The 19,371-nt window shown below is 35.0% G+C and overlaps 6 protein-coding genes across 6 annotated transcripts; 3 read left to right on the top strand and 3 right to left on the bottom strand.

Annotated features, from left to right (window-relative positions):
* Nucleotides 1-456: 456 nt before the first annotated feature.
* Nucleotides 457-2,676, top strand: LOC18992968 (gamma carbonic anhydrase 1, mitochondrial). Its single transcript, XM_006416428.2, is given in 6 exon segments — nt 457-709; nt 935-1,078; nt 1,505-1,630; nt 1,727-1,753; nt 1,756-1,877; nt 2,011-2,676. Coding segments are annotated over 6 exon segments (825 nt in total). The 5' UTR covers nt 457-594; the 3' UTR covers nt 2,302-2,676.
* An 840-nt stretch (nt 2,677-3,516) lies between these two features.
* Nucleotides 3,517-6,023, top strand: LOC18992967 (uncharacterized sugar kinase slr0537). Its single transcript, XM_006416427.2, has 8 exons — nt 3,517-3,791; nt 3,953-4,201; nt 4,291-4,362; nt 4,452-4,490; nt 4,597-4,704; nt 4,848-4,945; nt 5,059-5,170; nt 5,421-6,023. The coding sequence occupies exons 1-8, from the start codon at nt 3,651-3,653 to the stop codon at nt 5,667-5,669; spliced, it is 1,068 nt and encodes a 355-aa protein (XP_006416490.1). The 5' UTR covers nt 3,517-3,650; the 3' UTR covers nt 5,670-6,023.
* A 101-nt stretch (nt 6,024-6,124) lies between these two features.
* Nucleotides 6,125-6,622, bottom strand: LOC18992966 (defensin-like protein 19). Its single transcript, XM_006416424.2, has 2 exons — nt 6,559-6,622; nt 6,125-6,466 (listed from the first exon to the last, which is right to left on the bottom strand). Exons 1-2 carry the CDS (start codon nt 6,620-6,622, stop codon nt 6,294-6,296), a joined length of 237 nt encoding a protein of 78 aa, XP_006416487.1. The 3' UTR covers nt 6,125-6,293.
* Nucleotides 6,623-8,778: 2,156 nt separating this feature from the next.
* LOC18992965 lies at nt 8,779-9,672 on the top strand. The gene has a single exon (XM_006416423.2). The coding sequence runs from the start codon at nt 8,779-8,781 to the stop codon at nt 9,583-9,585; it is 807 nt and encodes a 268-aa protein (XP_006416486.2). The 3' UTR covers nt 9,586-9,672.
* A 623-nt stretch (nt 9,673-10,295) lies between these two features.
* Nucleotides 10,296-13,059, bottom strand: LOC18992964 (abscisic acid 8'-hydroxylase 4). The gene is made up of 10 exons (XM_006416422.2): nt 12,833-13,059; nt 12,430-12,751; nt 12,018-12,167; nt 11,713-11,914; nt 11,514-11,593; nt 11,269-11,355; nt 11,103-11,181; nt 10,850-10,956; nt 10,626-10,744; nt 10,296-10,503 (listed from the first exon to the last, which is right to left on the bottom strand). Exons 1-10 carry the CDS (start codon nt 13,057-13,059, stop codon nt 10,407-10,409), a joined length of 1,470 nt encoding a protein of 489 aa, XP_006416485.1. The 3' UTR covers nt 10,296-10,406.
* A 2,517-nt stretch (nt 13,060-15,576) lies between these two features.
* LOC18992963 (jasmonate O-methyltransferase) lies at nt 15,577-18,267 on the bottom strand. Its single transcript, XM_006416421.2, has 4 exons — nt 18,146-18,267; nt 17,572-18,006; nt 16,722-17,012; nt 15,577-16,079 (listed from the first exon to the last, which is right to left on the bottom strand). The coding sequence occupies exons 1-4, from the start codon at nt 18,218-18,220 to the stop codon at nt 15,702-15,704; spliced, it is 1,179 nt and encodes a 392-aa protein (XP_006416484.1). The 5' UTR covers nt 18,221-18,267; the 3' UTR covers nt 15,577-15,701.
* Nucleotides 18,268-19,371: the final 1,104 nt, after the last annotated feature.

Genomic DNA, 19,371 nt, shown 5'->3' with positions numbered 1-19,371 from the left:
TGTTGTGCGTGGCGAGAGACGTTTTGAACCGTGTCGGTAAAGGTTATCACGTCCATTTCAATACTTCTATTATTGTTTTAGCTTTTAGCCACTTTTCTTTTTAAATATTTTCCTTATACTGCTGGATTTGAACGCATTGATAACTTAACGACAACATTAATACACATTATAAACTGTGAAACTCTAATTTATATATGTCATGATTCATGACTCATACTTTTACTAATTGAATAATCCATATTTTGTTAAAGGAATTAATTCATAGCGATTATCATAAAATTCGTTTAAACTGTAACTATCGACTACCATAAAAGTTAAAACATATTATTTTTTATCCGGGAATTTTGTAATCGAATTAAATTTAGTTCAATTTTCGTCTAATTCTTTGGTTCAGTTTTAGGTATAGCGGTTCGCTTGAACCACATTAAACCAACGGAATTGTCATGGACTCAGGTGTTTCGCCGTTCCAGAAGATACTCGCGGCTCGCGTCGAAATTCTATTTCTACCCCTCGCCTTCACCTTCGGCCATCTTCGCCTACTTCACTGTAGAGTGTAGATTCCTCTCCTGTGAACTCGAAGAGAGGTGACGAACAATGGGAACCCTAGGCAGAGCATTTTACTCGGTCGGTTTTTGGATCCGTGAGACCGGTCAGGCTCTCGATCGCCTCGGATGTCGCCTCCAAGGCAAAAACTGCTTCCGAGAACAGCGTAAGCTTCTGCGTAACTCTAGTTTTCACTCCGATTTCGAATTCTTGCTAGAAATGAGTTTCGCTTGGATTGCTCAGCTCTTCTGATTAGGTTAGAGATCTGGAATTGAATAGCTGAAGGGGATTAATTGATCAAATCTTATAGGAATGTGTTTTGCTACTTAGTCTCTATCTTGTTTACTGGTCCCGAAATTTGTTCAATATGTAATTGGGGCTTTCTCTTTAGTATCCAGGCATCGGACATTGATGAACGTATTTGATAAGGCTCCGATTGTGGATAAGGAAGCTTTTGTGGCACCAAGCGCCTCAGTTATTGGGGACGTTCAGATTGGAAGAGGATCCTCCATTTGGTATGGATGTGTATTACGAGGTGAGCAAGCTACTAAGCTTCAGTGTTTGGTGTTTACCTTATACAGTGACCTCAGTTTAGTTTGAGATATCATCTTCATCTGTATCCTTAGCTGGGTGAACTAAGTAGCAAACAAAAACTATTCTTTAGTCTAACTTTTATGGTTTAGCGATGAATAAGACTGCTCGATGTGGAGCCTTTCTAGCATCAACGAATGAGTCTTAACTCGAGTATTACTATATCTTTTATTGATGATTCTTTCTGTTAGTCTAATCGGTATATGATATCTCCTTCTTTCGAATTTGCGTTGATTCCTCCGTGCAAGTATATGTAGGCTAGTCTGGATTGTTACATTTTTCTTTTTTGTACAAAATGCTGTTATGCTTGTTAGAACTTGAAATTCTGGAATGACATAGAGTCTAAAACTTGCTCTTATATTCTTCGTAGGGGATGCGAACACTGTTACTGTTGGATCAGGAACTAATATTCAGGACAACTCACTTGTGCATGTGGCAAAATCAAACTTAAGCGGGAAGGTGCTACCAACTATCATCGGAGACAATGTAACCATTGGTTAGTGGCAATCTCTTGCTGTTTATTTTGCAATTGTCTAATATTCATGCATCTCCAAGAAGCGTTTGGGATATGTTTAAACCCGATGTGTAACAGGTCATAGTGCTGTTTTACATGGATGCACTGTGAGGATACGGCCTTTATCGGGATGGGTGCGACACTTCTTGACGGGGTCGTGGTCGAAACGCATGGCATGGTTGCTGCTGGTGCGCTTGTGCGACAAAACACTAGAATTCCTTCTGGAGAGGTATAGTTTTGTGTATAACATTTGCATCATCTGAAAACCCATAACCTTTTGCATCTCATCATGACCGATTCAACTCCTTCAATAGCCATATTGATTTAACATGTTTTTAACACATTGGTTTATTATGACTCAGATATGGGGTGGAAACCCAGCAAAGTTTCTCAGGAAGCTCACTAAGGAGGAAATTGATTTCTTCCCAAAGTCAGCTGAAACCTACTCAGACCTCGCAAAGGTTCACGCTGCAGAGAATGCAAAGCCACTAAATGCAATCGAGTTCGAGAAGGTTCTACGCAAGAAGAATGCTGGAAAAGACGAGGAGTATGACTCGATGCTTGGAATTGTGAGAGAAGCTCCACCAGAGCTTAAACTCCCTAACAACATACAGCCTGATAAAGAAACCAAGCGTCCTTCAAACGTGAACTGATCTTTATGCGGTATGATTTCTGATCGAGAGCTTATAGTATGAGATGCTCAAGGGGATTATGTTTCCATCTGTGGTTTGAATAATGGCAGGTAGAGTACATTAGAGTAGACTGAATTTACGGCTTTTGGTGAAGCTTTTGCTCAACTTTTTCGTTGGTTTCTTAGGGAATGGTATTGTCAGGAGGAAAAATCTTTGGATGCTATTACTTTGGTTATTGGAAAAGAATCTATTCTATGAAACATGAGTGAATAATAATAATAGACTGATGCATATGCTAATTCATGTGCGCTTATGTTGCTAAGCAAGCATGAAGAATAAATATTCAAACCTGATATATAATTTCTGCAAATTATTAGTGGGGTTGATGGTATTGGTACCGTGAATTACGCTTGCTTGGTCGTCTTTTTTTTTTTTAATTTAGTTTTCTTTTGGGATAAAATCAAATCTTCTATCGTGTATCCTTTTGTGATTCGTCGTCTCTTTCTTTATTGTCAATCGCCGTTTCTTTTCTTGAAATTTCTCTTTTGTTTCTATTTGTCTTTGTTTTGTAGCTATTCGTTGCCATTTCGGTAGGATCCAACCATTCATTTACAATAATACGAACAATTGGATTCTCCCTACCCCCTTGTAGATCTTAATCAAATTTTCTCTGTGTATATATATAAACCACGAAACACTAACACTCTCGTTTTGCCTCCTTACAGAAAACCAGACACCATGAAACTAACACTATAACATGGTTTCACTTTCCATGATTGTATGTACGGTCAAATTATAAGGTATAATGATGAGACTAGCATTTATTTGACATTTCAAAGAGCAATTGAGGCTCCTCGAAATAGTGGTAGATAATTCATAGCTATAATATTTTAAGCAAAAGAAAACCATAGCTTACAGATGATAACATTTCAAGAGCTGTCAAATAAATAAATAAAAATTCCAAGATAAAGTACTTTTGAATTCATAAAATGTAACATAGAGCAAATTCGTATTTTTCTTTTTTTTTTTCTTTTATTATATGCGGCGCCAAATGCAAAGTGTGACTGTTATATCCAAATCCAACACACTCAATGAGACGAGTGAATAAAAACAAAATCATTACAGGGCAGAAAATCAAGAAAAAAGCGGGGAGAGGATTTTCTTTCAGTTACTGTATTTTATTTCATTTTTGTAAGGGCAATATTGTAAGTACTCAACAATCTTTCTTCATCTTCTTTCTGGCCTCGTCTCCACCGAGTATAAAACAGAGACGAACGCCGAGGAGAAAAAACGGGCAAGGCCTTAGAGAGATAGTGCGCAACACAGACACACACTGAGACATAGAGAGATACATAGAGCGATCTCAGAAAATGGTAGCTGAGGCCTTGCCCAAGAGCCCCGAAGCTCCACTCGTACTTGGACTCCAGCCAGCAGCTCTTATCGATAACGTCGCTCCCGTCGATTGGTCCTTACTCGATCAAATTCCCGGAGATCGTGGTGGCTCCGTTCCCGTAAGCCACTTCTGTTCGCCCCTCAATTCTGTCTTATCACTATTGAATCTTCTTTTGGTTATGCTCCGATTATCGGAATCTAGATTCGAAATTTCTTTTCCTTATAGCTATCGGATTTGGAATCAGTGTCAATTCTGCGTTTGGCCAATCTTTGATTTTAGGTGCAAAAGGATGAGTTAGAGCGCATACTGAAAGAGGTTAATACACATGTCAGTGCGACTCCATTTAAGAAGATGGCTGGAGGAAGTGTGACCAATACAGTTCGAGGCTTGAGTGTTGGGTTCGGTGTAGCCACAGGGTTAATCGGGGCTTATGGAGACGACGAACAAGGCCAGTTATTTGTGAGCAATATGGGTTTCAGTGGTGTGAGTATCTCAAGGTTGAGGAAGAAGAAAGGCTCCACTGCTCAGGTCTTTTGCTCAACTGTGGAATTGTGCTTCTTCTTTTGTTTGGAAAGACTTGGTTTTGATCTTCTTTTAATGTTTTTTTTGTCTCCTAGTGTGTTTGCTTGGTTGATGACTCTGGTAATCGAACAATGCGACCATGTCTGTCGAGTGCTGTGAAGATTCAGGTTTGTCTAGTCTCTCTTGAGGAATTTATTGTTGTGGTTAATTTGGTCTTTCGATAAGAAAGGATGGTAAAAATCTAATTTTCTTTCAGGCAGATGAATTAAACAAAGAAGATTTCACAGGCTCTAAGGTTAAAGTCTAGATCCTCTAGTCTCTTTTTTATTTTCATTAGAAACCATTGTAAATTTATGGTGATTTGTTCAGACAATGTTGTTGATGGTCTTTCTTTGCTACAGTGGTTGGTCCTAAGATATGCAGTTCTTAATTTAGAAGTAATTCAAGCAGCCATTCGAATTGCCAAGCAAGAAGGTCTTTCTGTTTCGTTGGATTTAGCTAGTTTTGAGGTATATCTTTGGAGCAAACTTTTTTTAAAAATATCCCTCTTGTTATTATATCTCCACTTGAAATATGATCTATGGCTTTACAAATAATTGATCATTTGAGCTTTTCATTTGAATTTGAAAGATATAAATATTCTTGTGACTAGATGGTCCGGAATTATAGATCAGAGCTTCGACAGCTTCTGGAATCTGGTAACATAGATCTTTGCTTTGCTAACGAGGATGAAGCAGCAGAGCTGCTAAGGTAATTGATGTTTCTTTATCCCCTGCCAAAAAAAAAAAAAAAAAAAATCTCAGGTTTTGTTTAACCCTTTCAAGTCCATGAATCACTCTTAATCTCTAAGATGTGAGTTTCAGGGGTGGGCAAGAAGCAGGCCCGGAGGCTGCTCTTGAGTTCCTAAGCAGACATTGCAGATGGGCTGTGGTAACTTTAGGGTCTAACGGGTGCATTGCAAAACATGATAAGGAGGTTTGTCTTTTCGAAAATGCTCGGTAACTTATAATGTAGCTTTATACCGTTTCACTTAAGACTCAATTCTTTTCGCCTGCTTGTGAGGAAAATTTGCCATACAAAGCCGTAGTTCACATTGTGATTCAAAAGCTAGAACCTTTTGTGTTAAACTCTCTTTGTCTTTTCTCATTTTAAGATCTCGCTATTCTTGTTACGGATCCTAAAGAGCTTATAACGAATTAGTTTTTTAATCTCATAACTTGAGCAGGTAGTACAAGTACCGGCCATAGGAGAGACATTAGCAACTGATGCCACGGGAGCTGGTGACCTATTCGCAAGTGGGTTTCTGTATGGACTAATTAAGGGATTGTCTTTAGAAGAATGTTGCAAAGTGGGATCATGCAGTGGCGGATCGGTCATCCGTGCTCTCGGAGGAGAAGTAACCCCAGAAAACTGGCAATGGATGCACAAACAGTTGCAGTTGAAAGACTTACCTGTTCCTGACATTCGCAACTGATGATCACCAGCAGATTATCAGTTGGCTTCATATTTCAAGCGATTGCATTTAAAGGCCCGTTTCGTATTTGAACTGCTCTTGAGCTTTATGTTGTTCACGGAGAATCTTGCAGCATTTACTTAAAGCAAGATCATTGTGTCTCTGTACTGAAGTCTCACTAAAATTCAGTACACATTTTGTTGTTTCCAAGTTATATGCACCAAAAAAAGAAAGTACAACGCTTTGTTAGGCGCTAGGTCTTTTCTTTGTGGCTCACAAGGATCAATTTTGGGCTACTGTGCTAAAACAATTAATGTGTATTCCCTTCGGGAAGCCTGGAAACAGAGTAATGCTATTTGTCTATTAGCTGAAAAATGGATAAAAAAGCGGTAAGGTTAATGATCTGGTTGTATTTGTGAAGCTGTAGCAATTATTAGTTCAAGTTATTGTTTGTAGCTCTTTCAATCAAGGTGTTGTCCTGCTCAAGTTGATAAGACTGCGAAACAGTCTTATTATAGACAGATTTTGGTTTTGATCACAAGAAACTCTAGACATACATAGTGGTAACTCCCAAACACAAGATCTTTTTATTAGTGCCCAAGCTAAAGGTTTTGGTTTTGTACTTATGAGAAGTCTTTGCTTGCTTCAGCAATTGAAGTAGCAGAAACATGCGAAACCAGGGAACTGAGCGTGACAAGCCCCGTGTGAAGCACGTTCCCATCTCTTACACTGACTGTCACAGCCGCGAGTGTTGCCACAAAACCCTGTCCATGTCTTGCTTCGCCTCTCGCAAACTCTTCCTTCCACCATCATCATCTCTGCAAATCCTCCGAACACAAAGTATCAAGCATGTAATAAAGAGATTGAAACCAGTAGAGTTAGAGAAACTTAAAGAGTGTTGTTGTCTTACCAGTGGAAGCAATGAAAAAGATGGAGAGGCAAACGAAGAGCAAAAGTGTGTAAGAAGAAGCCATGTCTTATGGTAATTTCCAGTAGGTGGACGCTCTTTATATATATATATATATATAGAAAACGCCTAATTATTATATATTTTGATTCTAAAATCAACCATTATCTAGAACTGTCTTTGAATTTTTGTAGAGTGTGAACGGGAAAGAACTGTCCAGCCTACTATTTTATCTAAACTCTATCCATAAAATTATAAAACGGTAGAAGTTTTGACTGTAGACTTTGTGAATCTCAAAGATTTTGACGTCTAATTTGTTCGGACATGTTATTATCGTTTTTTTATCGTTACACATATACGTGTTTATTAAAAGTGTAATTTATATATTTTCTTATCAAATACCTTTTTTATCGTTACACATATACGTGTTTATTAAAAGTGTAATTTATATATTTTCTTTAATCTTTATTGCGTTTATGTTTATAGTTCAGAAAAAAATGTTTGATAAAATATTTTATTTTGCAACATCAGTTTTATAAAAACATTAAAATGTTGTACTTTTTTTATAAATATAATATTACGGTATAGTTGGTAAATGTAAACACAGCTCAGCTATCTACATAAATGCAGACACGAATCACAAAACACAAATAATCGAACATCTTAAGTCAAAACTGTTCGAACGAAAGTGCGCGGTGGTCAAACCAGGCCTGGAATCTGGCTAAGCATTACAAATTTACAATTACAAATGACATCGAACATGCATGTAACCGTATCTAAATAATTACAGTTTTTGCCAACTGCATATTACTAATTATTGTCCAAAAAAGCATCTGATTACTAATTATGGGAATGTGTACAGAGATTGTTTGATCGCGACCGCAGAATCGGACAGTGTTATAAACCATTCTCTGTCTGTAATTTCTTATAAGCCCCTCTATTTTCTGAAATGTTTTTAGATTAAGCCTTTATCTTTAGAAATGTTACATCTCCATCTTAATTATGTGCATAAAGTGTAAACCATAAAACTGCTTTTGAGCACGTGACTCATCTCATCTCACGTGGTTCTCGGATCTCGAACATTTTCGATTCCATGACCCTCGTGATTAATAATGTGTGGTGTGGATAAGTTTGTTCTTAGTTTTTTTTCCCCTCGACGGCGCGTGACTTTCACGTGTCTGCTTTGAGGAGCTAGTATGCTGACCAACCTCCATATCTATAGGTAATTGCTGTTATACAAAAAAAAATTTATACATATCTTGTAAGTATTTTGTTAGAGATCACATTACTACTTCATATAAATCGAAAAGTTAAAACTATAATGACCCATTATTACTTGAAGCAAAAGAACACTTTCCTAAAGGAAAGATTATAAGAAAAAAGATTGATTATATATGTGGCATATCTACACCCGAATCTAGATAAATATGCTTATTGAGATGTTCATTAAATAATGAGGGTTTAAGTTTTTATATCGGAAAACTTGCCATATCGATATAGGAGATCTTTAAATAAGCTATCTCTATGAATGTGCATATACAAAATGGAAAACTTCTATTTTTTATGAATACCAAAATTAAATATCTATCAAGCAATGCCAATAATACAGTTATAGAGATTGGAGTAATATCCTGAAATCTAAAATATAATTTTTACTGAAGTACTGAAAAGAGGTTTTTATATAAAGTTGCGATTTTTCAACCCAATGGACAAAAAACATAAGAAAAGTTACAAGATAGACACAGCAAACGACCATCAATTTATCTAGTAAAATTATTGCACAGAATATATATACATATTTTCATAATCGTATGAGTACTTGAATTCCGCACTGAGACATTATCGCTCGAGTGACTGTCCACAATATAACAACATCAAGAAGGAACATCAAGAAGGCTAAGCAAATATTATTAAAATACCATTAATTATGCAATCAGAGTAGTTTATTTATGGCTCTATAAAAAGACCACTCTAGTCTCTAGTGATCGTATCAGTTTCATTTTCAGTGTATCTCTTTTTTCCAACCGAATATTTTCTTCTCCTATAGAAATCAAAAGCTTTCCTTCTTCACTCCTCCTAATTTCCCCCGACAAAATTTATCACATATCCTCACTTTCCCGTTTCATTTCCCTGAAATTTTTCCCTAGATTTATTTTACACACATAATTACGTATATATACAACCCTAACTAAGCTCACAATTTCTGAATTACTTCTGAAAAAAATGGCGAGTAAAAAACATGACAATCATTTTAGCTTGTGGAATATTATACTTATAGTCCAATTAGTCATTTTCGTAGCTTTCGTGGGTTACTATTCTCTCCCGGCGGTTATCGTTTGGATCGATTGGCTCCGTATGTTTCTAAGAAACATTTTCTTCGTTTTCCTCTTTGCTAACGCCCTCATCCTTTTGATTTATGTTTTATATTTGTACACAACCCCCGAAAAAAAGCAACTAGACTTGTACGATCAATATATCGCCGCCGCTCCCGCCGTCGTCCGTACTTCGCCGGAGGATCATTATAACGAGACCGTTGTTAGAGATTATGATGATAATCATGGATATGATAACAATGATGTCGTAACGGCGTTTCGAAATACGGTTGAGACTGTTACGGAGAGTCTTAGTTACGATCGAGTAGCGATGGAGGTGAGTAGTTCCAAGAGTTACAGGAAGACGAGGTCGGAGAAGAAGGCGAGGATGGTGGAGTATCATCGGAGGACTGAATCGGAGAGAGTGACGAAGAAAACGGCGTCGTGGAGGTCGCAGACGATGGAAGGGATGAGCAGCGATGAGTTTCGAATGACGGTGGAGACTTTTATCATGCAGAACAAGAGGATGCTTCTCCATCAATACGGCGTCGCTCATCAGCCGCAAAACGACGTCGTTGATTATCAGTGGCAAAACGGCGTCGCTGGCCAGTGGCTCCCTGAGCAAGAATACGGCGGCGCCGCCCTTCCGTGGCAAAACGGTGTTCCTCATTGGCAAAACGGTGTCGTTCAGTGGCAAGGGCGGCCTCATGAGTCATGACGATGGAACTGGTCGTCATCGTAGTCGTAGTCGTAGGCTCGTGGGCGGCTCTAACTCTGCTGGTTCTAGTTCGTACTTGGCTATTTCGAATTAGAGTGACGTAATATGTACAAATCATTTTTTTTTTTTGAATTTGCTTCTATTTAATTATTAGATTTAGGTTACTATAGAAATTTGGGTTTGCGAGGAAGAAATCATATTTTTATTTTAGTTTTTAAAGATAAGTTATTAAGTTTGACTTCGGTTGTTTCTTTTTATCGGAGTAGACGAGGCTATTAATTTGTGTCACATGAAAGAATTCAAACTTATAAATTAGTCAGGGCTTTTGGTTAGAGCACCTCCATCCATAATAAGAGAATCTTCAGAGGATACTAAAGTTGTAGTTAATATTGATTTAGTAATGACACAAAGAAGATATATATATATATATATATATAATATATATATATACAAATCCATATTCACAAGCTGACATTAGAACAGAACACTTGCTCCTAGGATCCACAAACTGTTTAATCTTCTTTAATCGAACTTTGTCCATGCCCACATAACTCGACGTGTTAAGCAATTTAATTATAAACTGAACTTATTTATGGTGAACCATATTATTGATCATATAGATACTCTCTTTCTTGTTTTTTTTTTTTTTTTTTTTTGCTTTACGGAAATCTGTCTTTCTTGTTATGGTAATGGGTGATGACAATATGGCATTAATGCAAAATTGTTAATATTACATTTGGATATGAAATTAAACATCGTATCTAGGAACACACTCGTTGAGTTTGTTTATACATATATAAGATCTAGTTAATACTAATATATTACAATCTACGTGACACACGAATTGGATATCCACTCTTCAATCTTGCAAACAATGTCCACTTCTCGATGCTTGGATCTCCATCTACCACCTCCCATCTTCAGTTTTTTTTTTTTTTTTTTGGGGGGGGGGGGGATCAGAAGCATTAAAAAGTTATTAATCATAGCCGGATTACTCAGTTTTGCATAATTGCATTCATAAAATAAATAAGTGTACGAACCTGTAAGTGGTTATGAAACGGTGGAGAAAGACTAACATCATGGCTTTGGCCATACCAAGTCCAAGACATGTTCTTCCTCCCATCCCAAATGCTAAGAAACTGTTTGCTTTTGCTTCCTCCTTCGTATAGATTAATTAAAAGTACAAACAAAAACATTTAAACTATATTATAAAAGTAAGAGATCTCAAATTAAATATGTTTTCTTAAAAGTATCTTTTACTTACGTCAAACCTTGAAGGGTTGAACTTGTGAGGTTCAATATATACGGTAGGATCAAGATGAATGGATCTTGCATCAATGTTTATATTCCACCCTTTTTTAATCTTGTATCCTTTCAAATCAGAGAAAGAATGACTTTAAGTCAGAGATAGTTTATTAAAACAAATAAAATTGAATGGAAGAATTGATCTTCTTCAAGATAAGCAAACCTGAAGCCAAAAAAAATAATAAAAAAAGCAAAAAAAACTTAAAGCAAACCTTCCATTTCACAGTCTTGAAGTACTAATCTTGGGAACCACGGCACGACAGACGCCATTCTCAGAGATTCTTTCACCATCTATTTCCAAAAATTATATACACCTCTACATAATTTTTTAAAATATAGTCAATTGAGAAAACGTTTAAACGTCGGTAAATATTTTACCTTTGATGCATATGGCATTTCACTGAGATCTTCTAGTTCAAGAAACGGCTTTTCCGATGCCTTCTTCGCAATCTGAGATTGTTCTTCCTGTTGGCCGGTATAAATGATATGTTTTGAAAACCAAACTCTTTAAAATTGTCTTATATTAATTGAAATTGAAAAAGCAGAAATTAAAAGCGACAAATGCATGGTTGTTAAGTATAGTATTTTGTACCCACAAGAGAAATTAATATATTAGAACTTACAATAAGAATATCCAAAACCTTCTGATTTTCACCGAGGTATTTAACCATCCATGTTAAAGCACTAGCCGTCGTGTCTTGTCCTGCATTTTTTTTTTTTTGGAATAAAAATTAATAAAATGCAATCTGATTAAAAATATTTATTTTTCCTCTCTATAAGTTGGTCCAAAAATGATGGGTGTTAAAGTAAAATAAATGGGACCTGCAATGATCATGGTCAAAAGATTGTCCTTAATATCAGCATCAGTCAACTTAGTAGAATGATCAGAAGACGAAGAAGAGTTGTCGTTATCTACTGCAAGAAGCTGCTGCAGAAAATCTTCATGATAGTTATTATGGCTATTGGTTTCATTTCTCCTTTCTCTAATTATCTTTTCTAACATCTTCATAACTCTTCCTCTTGCCTGCATTATTTATAACCAAACTCAGTGTACTTACCATTAAATTTTTCTAATACAGTAAATACATATCATATGATATCTCATAGGTCAGTGTGACTGAAAATACCATGATGCCCTTATGAAATCTAGTCCAAGGTAAATTGAGAGGAAAAGCGAGCATGGCTTCACAAACAAAGCCCACATCTTTTTGCAAGGAACCCAATTCTTCTTCGGCTTCTAGACTTATTAACATCTTACACATTGCTTTGAATGTTATCTGCGCCATCACCACATTAGTCATATTCATATACATGCAAATTTTGATCTGATCAGAATTAATTATCATATTCCGTCGACAAATATTGTGTTAATAAGTCCGTCCGAGTCGGTTAAAATTTTCTATTTTAGCACATGAGAAAAATCATATAAGAAATGGACATAGTCAATTAAAATGTGGGCCTAATTTGTTTCATTAGCAAAAAATGTTCTACGTAGACCTCATACTATTCAGCCCATTACGCAGCGCGTGTGAAACCAACCTGGAGCAAATCTGTGAGCAAGACCACTGTACCACGGTGTTGCCATCCACTAAGAGCGTCGACGATGAGTTCATCAAAGTGTCTAACCATCATAGCCGTAGATTTTTTGGAGAACAAGTTGATCAAACGGCTACGAAGAATCTTATGATGGTGATGAGAAGCACACAGAAGGCTCCGATCACCTACAAGCTCAGCGATGGATTTTATGTATCGTTTCGTGAACATCCCTGACTCGTTGTTCAGAACCGCCCGAGCTGACTCGGTCGTCGACAGGAACACGTGCGTCTCTCCGAACAAACTTGTCCTAAAGCAACTTCCGTATCTGTAATAAAATTATATTTTTAAAGATAAAAAAGTATTTTATACGTAGATGGTCCAGACTCCAGATGCTTATTATGTTTACCTGATACGGCGAGTACGGACGAATTCGTAGAAACCTTTGCCGCTGTTAACGGAAAGCATGAACTGAAGTGTTTCTCCGATCACCGGAAAACCATGGCTTCCCGGAGGAATATCAGCCGTTGATTTCTCTCTATCTTGGATCACGATTTTGAGTATTTTTCTGAGTGTTAGTAATGTCACTGCGCAGACCAGGAGAGCTACGAGGGGACAGAGGCAAAGATGCTCCATTTAATTTTGTTTTTTTAAGTTTCGTTTTTCGTCTGAAAGAGAAAAAAGACTTAATTATATATGAATTTTAAGTATAGAAATAGAATCGTAGATCGAGCTTGTTAGTCTATAAATATAGGGAGATATTTTGTAACGAGTGAGGTGGGGGCCGGGCTTATTTTCCCATTCATGATGTTTTTTAAGACTATAGTCTATAATTCTGTTGAGTATATATGAATGCTCGTTTAATTTGTGTAATTATGTGTGTGTATATGCCGTTACATAGAACATAAACCAATTGGGAAGCTACACAAAGAATGCATATTAATTCAATTATGTAAAATTTCGTGTAAAATATTACTGACTTAAAACCCATAAGAAACTAGAAAACTAGTTACTATATGTTTTGCTAATGAATCGATACTTGGCAAGAATAAGAACAAATCTCTCTTACAAAAAAAAAGAATAAATTAGAATCTATATACTTATTTGTATAGAGATTTGCTTACATGTCGCGTTCAGAGTGAGTTTAAAAGTTTTCACTTACATGTCAGCTCTAGAATGAGTTTCGGCTGAAAAAAAATATTTTTACCCTATTTACCGATTATGATCATTTTTTTTATTTATTATTATATGCTGATGTGTAAAAATAACTTAAAACAAATCGGTCTAAATTATTATGGTTAAATGCTTAATTTTGCTGTAAAATTAAACCGTTTTTGAAATTATATATAATTGAAATTTAAAAAATAATTAACCAAAAACGTTTTATATTAAAAAAAAAATCATAAAACGTTTTTTTTAATGTTTACCATTTTTTATGTTAACAAATTTTAGATAAAATCTAACAAAAATGTCAATTTCTTATAATTTAGTATAAATATCAAACACTTTTTTCTAAATCTTTCGTAACTTTCAAAATTATATAATCTCTTCCTTCTTTCACAATCTTTCACTTACAGAATTAATTTCAGCTGTAAAAAAACCGTTTAGCTTTATTTAACAATTACATGTTATTATTTTATTGGTTATTATCTGCTGATGTAAAAAAACTTAAAACAAACCAATTTAAAATATCATAGTTTTACGTTAAATTTTATAGTCAATCAAAACGTTTCTAAAATTATATAAAACTGAAATTTAGAAAAAAATAACAAAAACGTTTTTTTAAATAACATAAACATTTTAATATAAAAAACAAATATGGAAACTATATCTCTTAATAATGACTATTTTTATGTTATCGAAATTTAGAAAAAAAAATCTAACAAAAATGTTAAAAGAAACAAAAAACTTAATGATTATCATTTTTTATGTTACCGAAATTTTTTAAAAAATCTAAACTGGAATCTATTTAATAATTAATGGAATGTCCAATCAAACCGTTTTTAAAATTATATAAAACTGAAATTTAGAAGAAAAAAAACAAAAATATAAAAACAATAAATAAAATATATATGTCTAATAAAATGTCGTAAATTATAATATCTAGATTATGATTTTTGATTTTTTTTTATCTAAATACTACTTCAAACTTCTTTACCCTTTTAATAAAATCAAAAGTTTATTTGTAAATTTTGGATTCGTCTAACTTAGAACAGAGATAAAAAAATATAATACTCTTAAAATCATTTATTTACAAAATTACATATGCTAAATATATATAACCCACTCTAGGCGTGGACAAATTAACTAGTAAATCTTTAATCATGAGCATGTGGAAAATGTTTCAACGGCTATAAAAAAATGTTTTCGGTATTTAAATGGTCATGGAACAATTTTTTTTACATTTGGTCATGGAACTTTCTCGCTCTGGTTTTAACATTCAATTTGAAAACTGGCTTGGTCATCGATCGGGCTGTGACGTGAGGCGCTGAAAGTTGAAATAAAAAGAACAAAAGACATAGAATAAAAGCTTGAAATGGCAGACACGTTGACGGTGGAGAGAGGCTGTTGGGGTATTGCACTACATTCTCTCACGAGTGGCCATCATTAACTTATTTTCCACTTGTTAAGGCACACAGCTCCTAAGTGGCAAGTAAAGTGTTAATCACTTTCAACACTCTCACGTCACATTCCGCTTTAATCTACATTTTCTATCTGCATAATTCGATTTATGCTTTTATATGCATCCCCATGTCTCTCATTTCAAGTTTCAGCTTTTAGATATTAAATTATTGACGACGCAAAAATTTGATTTTAGAAATATTGAACAGATAGATTTTGTTTGCATTCTTTTATTCCGGTAACTAAATCAAAAACGAGAGAAACATAAAAAAAAAGTGTTCATTTATAAATTATTTTTATTCAACAGTTGATTCAACGTATGAATAAACAAAAAAAAGGGCACTTTTTTTAGATTTTACATTGCACACATTTGACCAAATTTGTACATTTTAGTTATTCAAAAACAAATGATTTCACTATAATTTGTTTGACTGTCAAATTAACCAACAAAATTAACTAAATTCTTCTTTATTTTTTTCTAACAAGCATATATGTTATTCTAACTTACTTTAAATCTTCCGTAAAGACCATACATTTTTTTTTTATTATTTTAAGCTCGAATGACATTACATATCCTTCATTAGTTAAAAGGTATGAAATGATCATGTCATTGTAGGTCCAAAGACAAGTAAACAAGCATATAGGTTATGACATGATCAACCCGTTTTAACGAGTGAAACAATAACAATGGCGTATCGAGGCGAACTCACATAGACGTACTCTCCCACAATCTTCGCATACCTTTCAAAAAGTTCGTCCATCACATGTTGACCAAATGTAGGTTCTAGCATCGGCTCTATCACGGCACGTATGGTCTTAGCCACTCTTCGTCCACTAGCTAGGGCTTCGGGCTTGGAGCGCACTATGTCATAACTCTCCTCGCTGATACTCCCACCTTCCCAATCAACCGGACTAATCTCAAGTCGATCGATCGAAAAAGAACCTTCTTTCTCTACCGCCATTTTCAATTCTTCGGAGCTCGCAGCATAGTAAGGAGCGTTGAATGCATCGATATTTTCTTCTTCGATGATACCCTTTGGATGGAAAACAAGAGAAGGCACCTTTTTAGTTATGACTTCGTGAGTATTAAACTTGATTGGTCTATATTATCTATCGAGACAATATTCTTATGGTTGGGCTATTATATATTGATCTTGTTGGACCAAACCTAAGATTATAGCATGGCTTTATCAAATATCTAAAAATCCTAGAATGGTTTTTAGATAAAAATCTAGGCTACAATAATTGAGTTAATTATCTAATTGTTTTGTTATAGTTAATAGTTATAGTTACTCAGCCCTTCTATTTTCCTTTTTATTTGCGTAATTACGGTTATTTTTAGCTATTGTTCGGCACTCCAAAATAATTTTTTGATTTCATATGGTATCAAAATTATGTGTGTATGAAATAATTTATCAATTAGTCCTACACAAATTGACTAAATTATATACTGTAATTTGAAGAAAACTCAGCAAATTTGGAACAGAATAACGGGGCGACATCACTAGGCTTAATTGGTCAAGTATAACGTGCCACGGTCAGATCCCTATAAATTAATATGCATTGGCCATATATATATATATATATATATATATATAGCCCTAAAAGAGTACTTACACGCTGGTTTTAATTAATTAATATGCATTATAATGAAGGGTAAACATACAACAGTATACCTCATTGGCCATGGACATAAGAGCTTGAGCTAGGAGTTCCCATTGATAGCAACTCTCTTCGGTTGTTGGATCCGGTGAGCTTCTACCGAGGAATGATAAAACCATTCGGCCTCCAGCGACCAACTCTTCGGATCGCGATCTTAGAAACACCGAGAAATCGGTTTGGAATTGAAGAGCATAGGCCTTATGTGCACTCTTAGGACTTGTCTTTGATAAGTATATTTTCCCTCTGTTGTCTAAATCAGCTGTTATGGCCACTCCAGCTTCCTTGTCCAACTCACCACATGGAACCTTATGTATGAATCATGATTTAAATTCTTAGCACGTACTGTTTACGAGACGATATGCAATAATTTGATGAACTGAAAACGCTATTTACACCAAGAGAAAAATAAAAAATTAAAACACTATGTGGACCACGTTGGTGTTTCTCGTGTGTGTGTGATGTGTGAACCACTAGGTTTCTGTTTCTGTTTTTTTGTTTTGTTTTGGTTTCTCGAATAAGAAAGATTCCCACGCACTTATTTTCGCTTAATAAAAGGTATATTACTTGCGTAAATATTTTCTTGATACTGTATCGTGAAAGAACACTTTCTTATGAAAAACCTGTCGCGATTATCATAAAGTTGTTAAAAATCAAATTTACTAATTATAAAGAATTTTACTATCTCGAAATATATATTTTAATTAAAATCTGATGAACACTTTCTTATGACGTCATTCTAGTATATTAGATTTGATAATTCATTTCGAGAATTACCACTAACTTTTTAATATTAGCTCGTTAATATTATAAGTTATTTTTAAAGATCGTAAATAAGTTCCGCATAGAGAAAACAGAAAAGCACACCTGAGATAACCAGTGCAAACTAGAAGAAGAATAAACAAAGTGAAGGCTCCGGCGAGGAAACAAACGGCCGTAGAAAGAGCCAGGAACCGCCGACACAAAACACGGTCCTCCTTGGTCGAACCCTAAACCTTCCTTCTTATTATTGTCTCTCTTATTAAGCCGGTCGTAAAACTCCGGCAACGAAGCAAAAATGTAGTTGAAGTCATTGCTAGGGAGGTCGTTGAGAGAGACTCTGAGCTCAGGGACTGGACGGTCCAGGTCATGAGCACACAAGTTTTGAATTGTTTGTACGATGTTAGAGATGGACAAGAGACTGTTGGGACCCGAGGAGCAGCCTAAGTCGGCGATTCCAATGCTCGAAATTTCTGAATTGCTCATCATTAGCTTCTTCAAGGCCTCGTCCATCACTCTTCTGCCTAATGATATTATGTTGCTCTGCGAAATTAAAAAAAAAACATAATTTGTCATTACATTTTTAGGTCTAAAACTAAAATATATATATGGGTTTTGACACTACAATCTAGATTTAATTTACATAAGACTACTATGAATATGTTTTTGATATAGAGTCAACCTGAACGATAGAATTTTTGGCATAACTCGTATCACCGTTTCCTTTGTTCATGTGAAGAATTTTCATTACTTCCATTTTGTTTTTCTCTCCCTCTTTCTCTCTATGCCTCTTTCTGAGACAGAAGGTTGTAATGAAGATAATAAGTGATGTTGGGTCGGTATATATAAGGAAAGAGGCAAAGTATGACAGCCACATGCATGTTATGTACGTTGAGTTTATCTCTTCATATGTATACGGCGGTCTCTTTGACGAGTATCATTTGTAGTTCAACGTCATTAAATTCAGTACGCAAGTCATTCTCGTATAGGAATTAAATATTCCATATTACAGCTTTGAACTGTATAAAAAAAAGATAACTAAAATATAACGGGAAAATCTAAATAATAGTAGCCTAGTTAATTAATAGTCAATCTCTCGTGTAAGTTGAGATAGAAGATAGACCACATCTGATTTATAGTAGATCGTACAAATTTTTAATTCGTAAAAACGGAAGCAAATAACCAGAACCAATGGCTAAGCAAGGCGTATGGAAATTGGTATCTTCAGGTTGGGTCCATAAGTATTTGTTCTTCTGATCTTCTCTTAGTCTTACAGGAATACAGGTACTGATGATCGATGACAATAATCAAGGGACATATTCTGTGTGTTTTGGGATCCTTTATCCTTATAATACATACAGTTGTACGGTAATCTCTCTCTCATACTATTGATATTAATCTGATAACAAAAGTCGAATGTAAAAATCCGATAATCTTGTATCGACCGCTTGGTGGAAAAATTATTAGAAAAGAAGAATATTTCACGGTGGATGGTTAAAAAGAATGAAAATTGTTGATTATAGCTAAGAAAAACCTGAATTAGATGAGACTTTTTTATGTGACAATATTAATGAAATAACGGTGTTCTATTTGGTATCTCTTCGGTACGAAAACGATTTTCTTTTTCGTTAGGTCAATTAAAAAAAAAACTTAATTGTTATGCTAAATTGGGATTAACATCGATGAGCTTTGTGAGCCTTCAATTGAAATAGGGGTTCGGACCAACCTCATATGGAAAATCACACCAAAACACTATTAGACCAAGATTTCTTTGGTGAAAATTCAAAAACTAATTGGTCTAGATATTGAGATTGATCACGATAATATATTATTGATTAAGAATAAGTAGGGCTAATTAAGTAGTTAACAGCAAACTTCCATTTAAGATTATTTTTGAAGGTTGACACT

Source organism: Eutrema salsugineum, unplaced genomic scaffold, assembly GCF_000478725.1.
Source record: "Eutrema salsugineum unplaced genomic scaffold, Eutsalg1_0 scaffold_5, whole genome shotgun sequence".
In the NCBI taxonomy this organism is placed as follows: Eukaryota; Viridiplantae; Streptophyta; class Magnoliopsida; order Brassicales; family Brassicaceae; genus Eutrema; species Eutrema salsugineum.
This window is presented reverse-complemented; position numbering and strand designations above follow the sequence as displayed.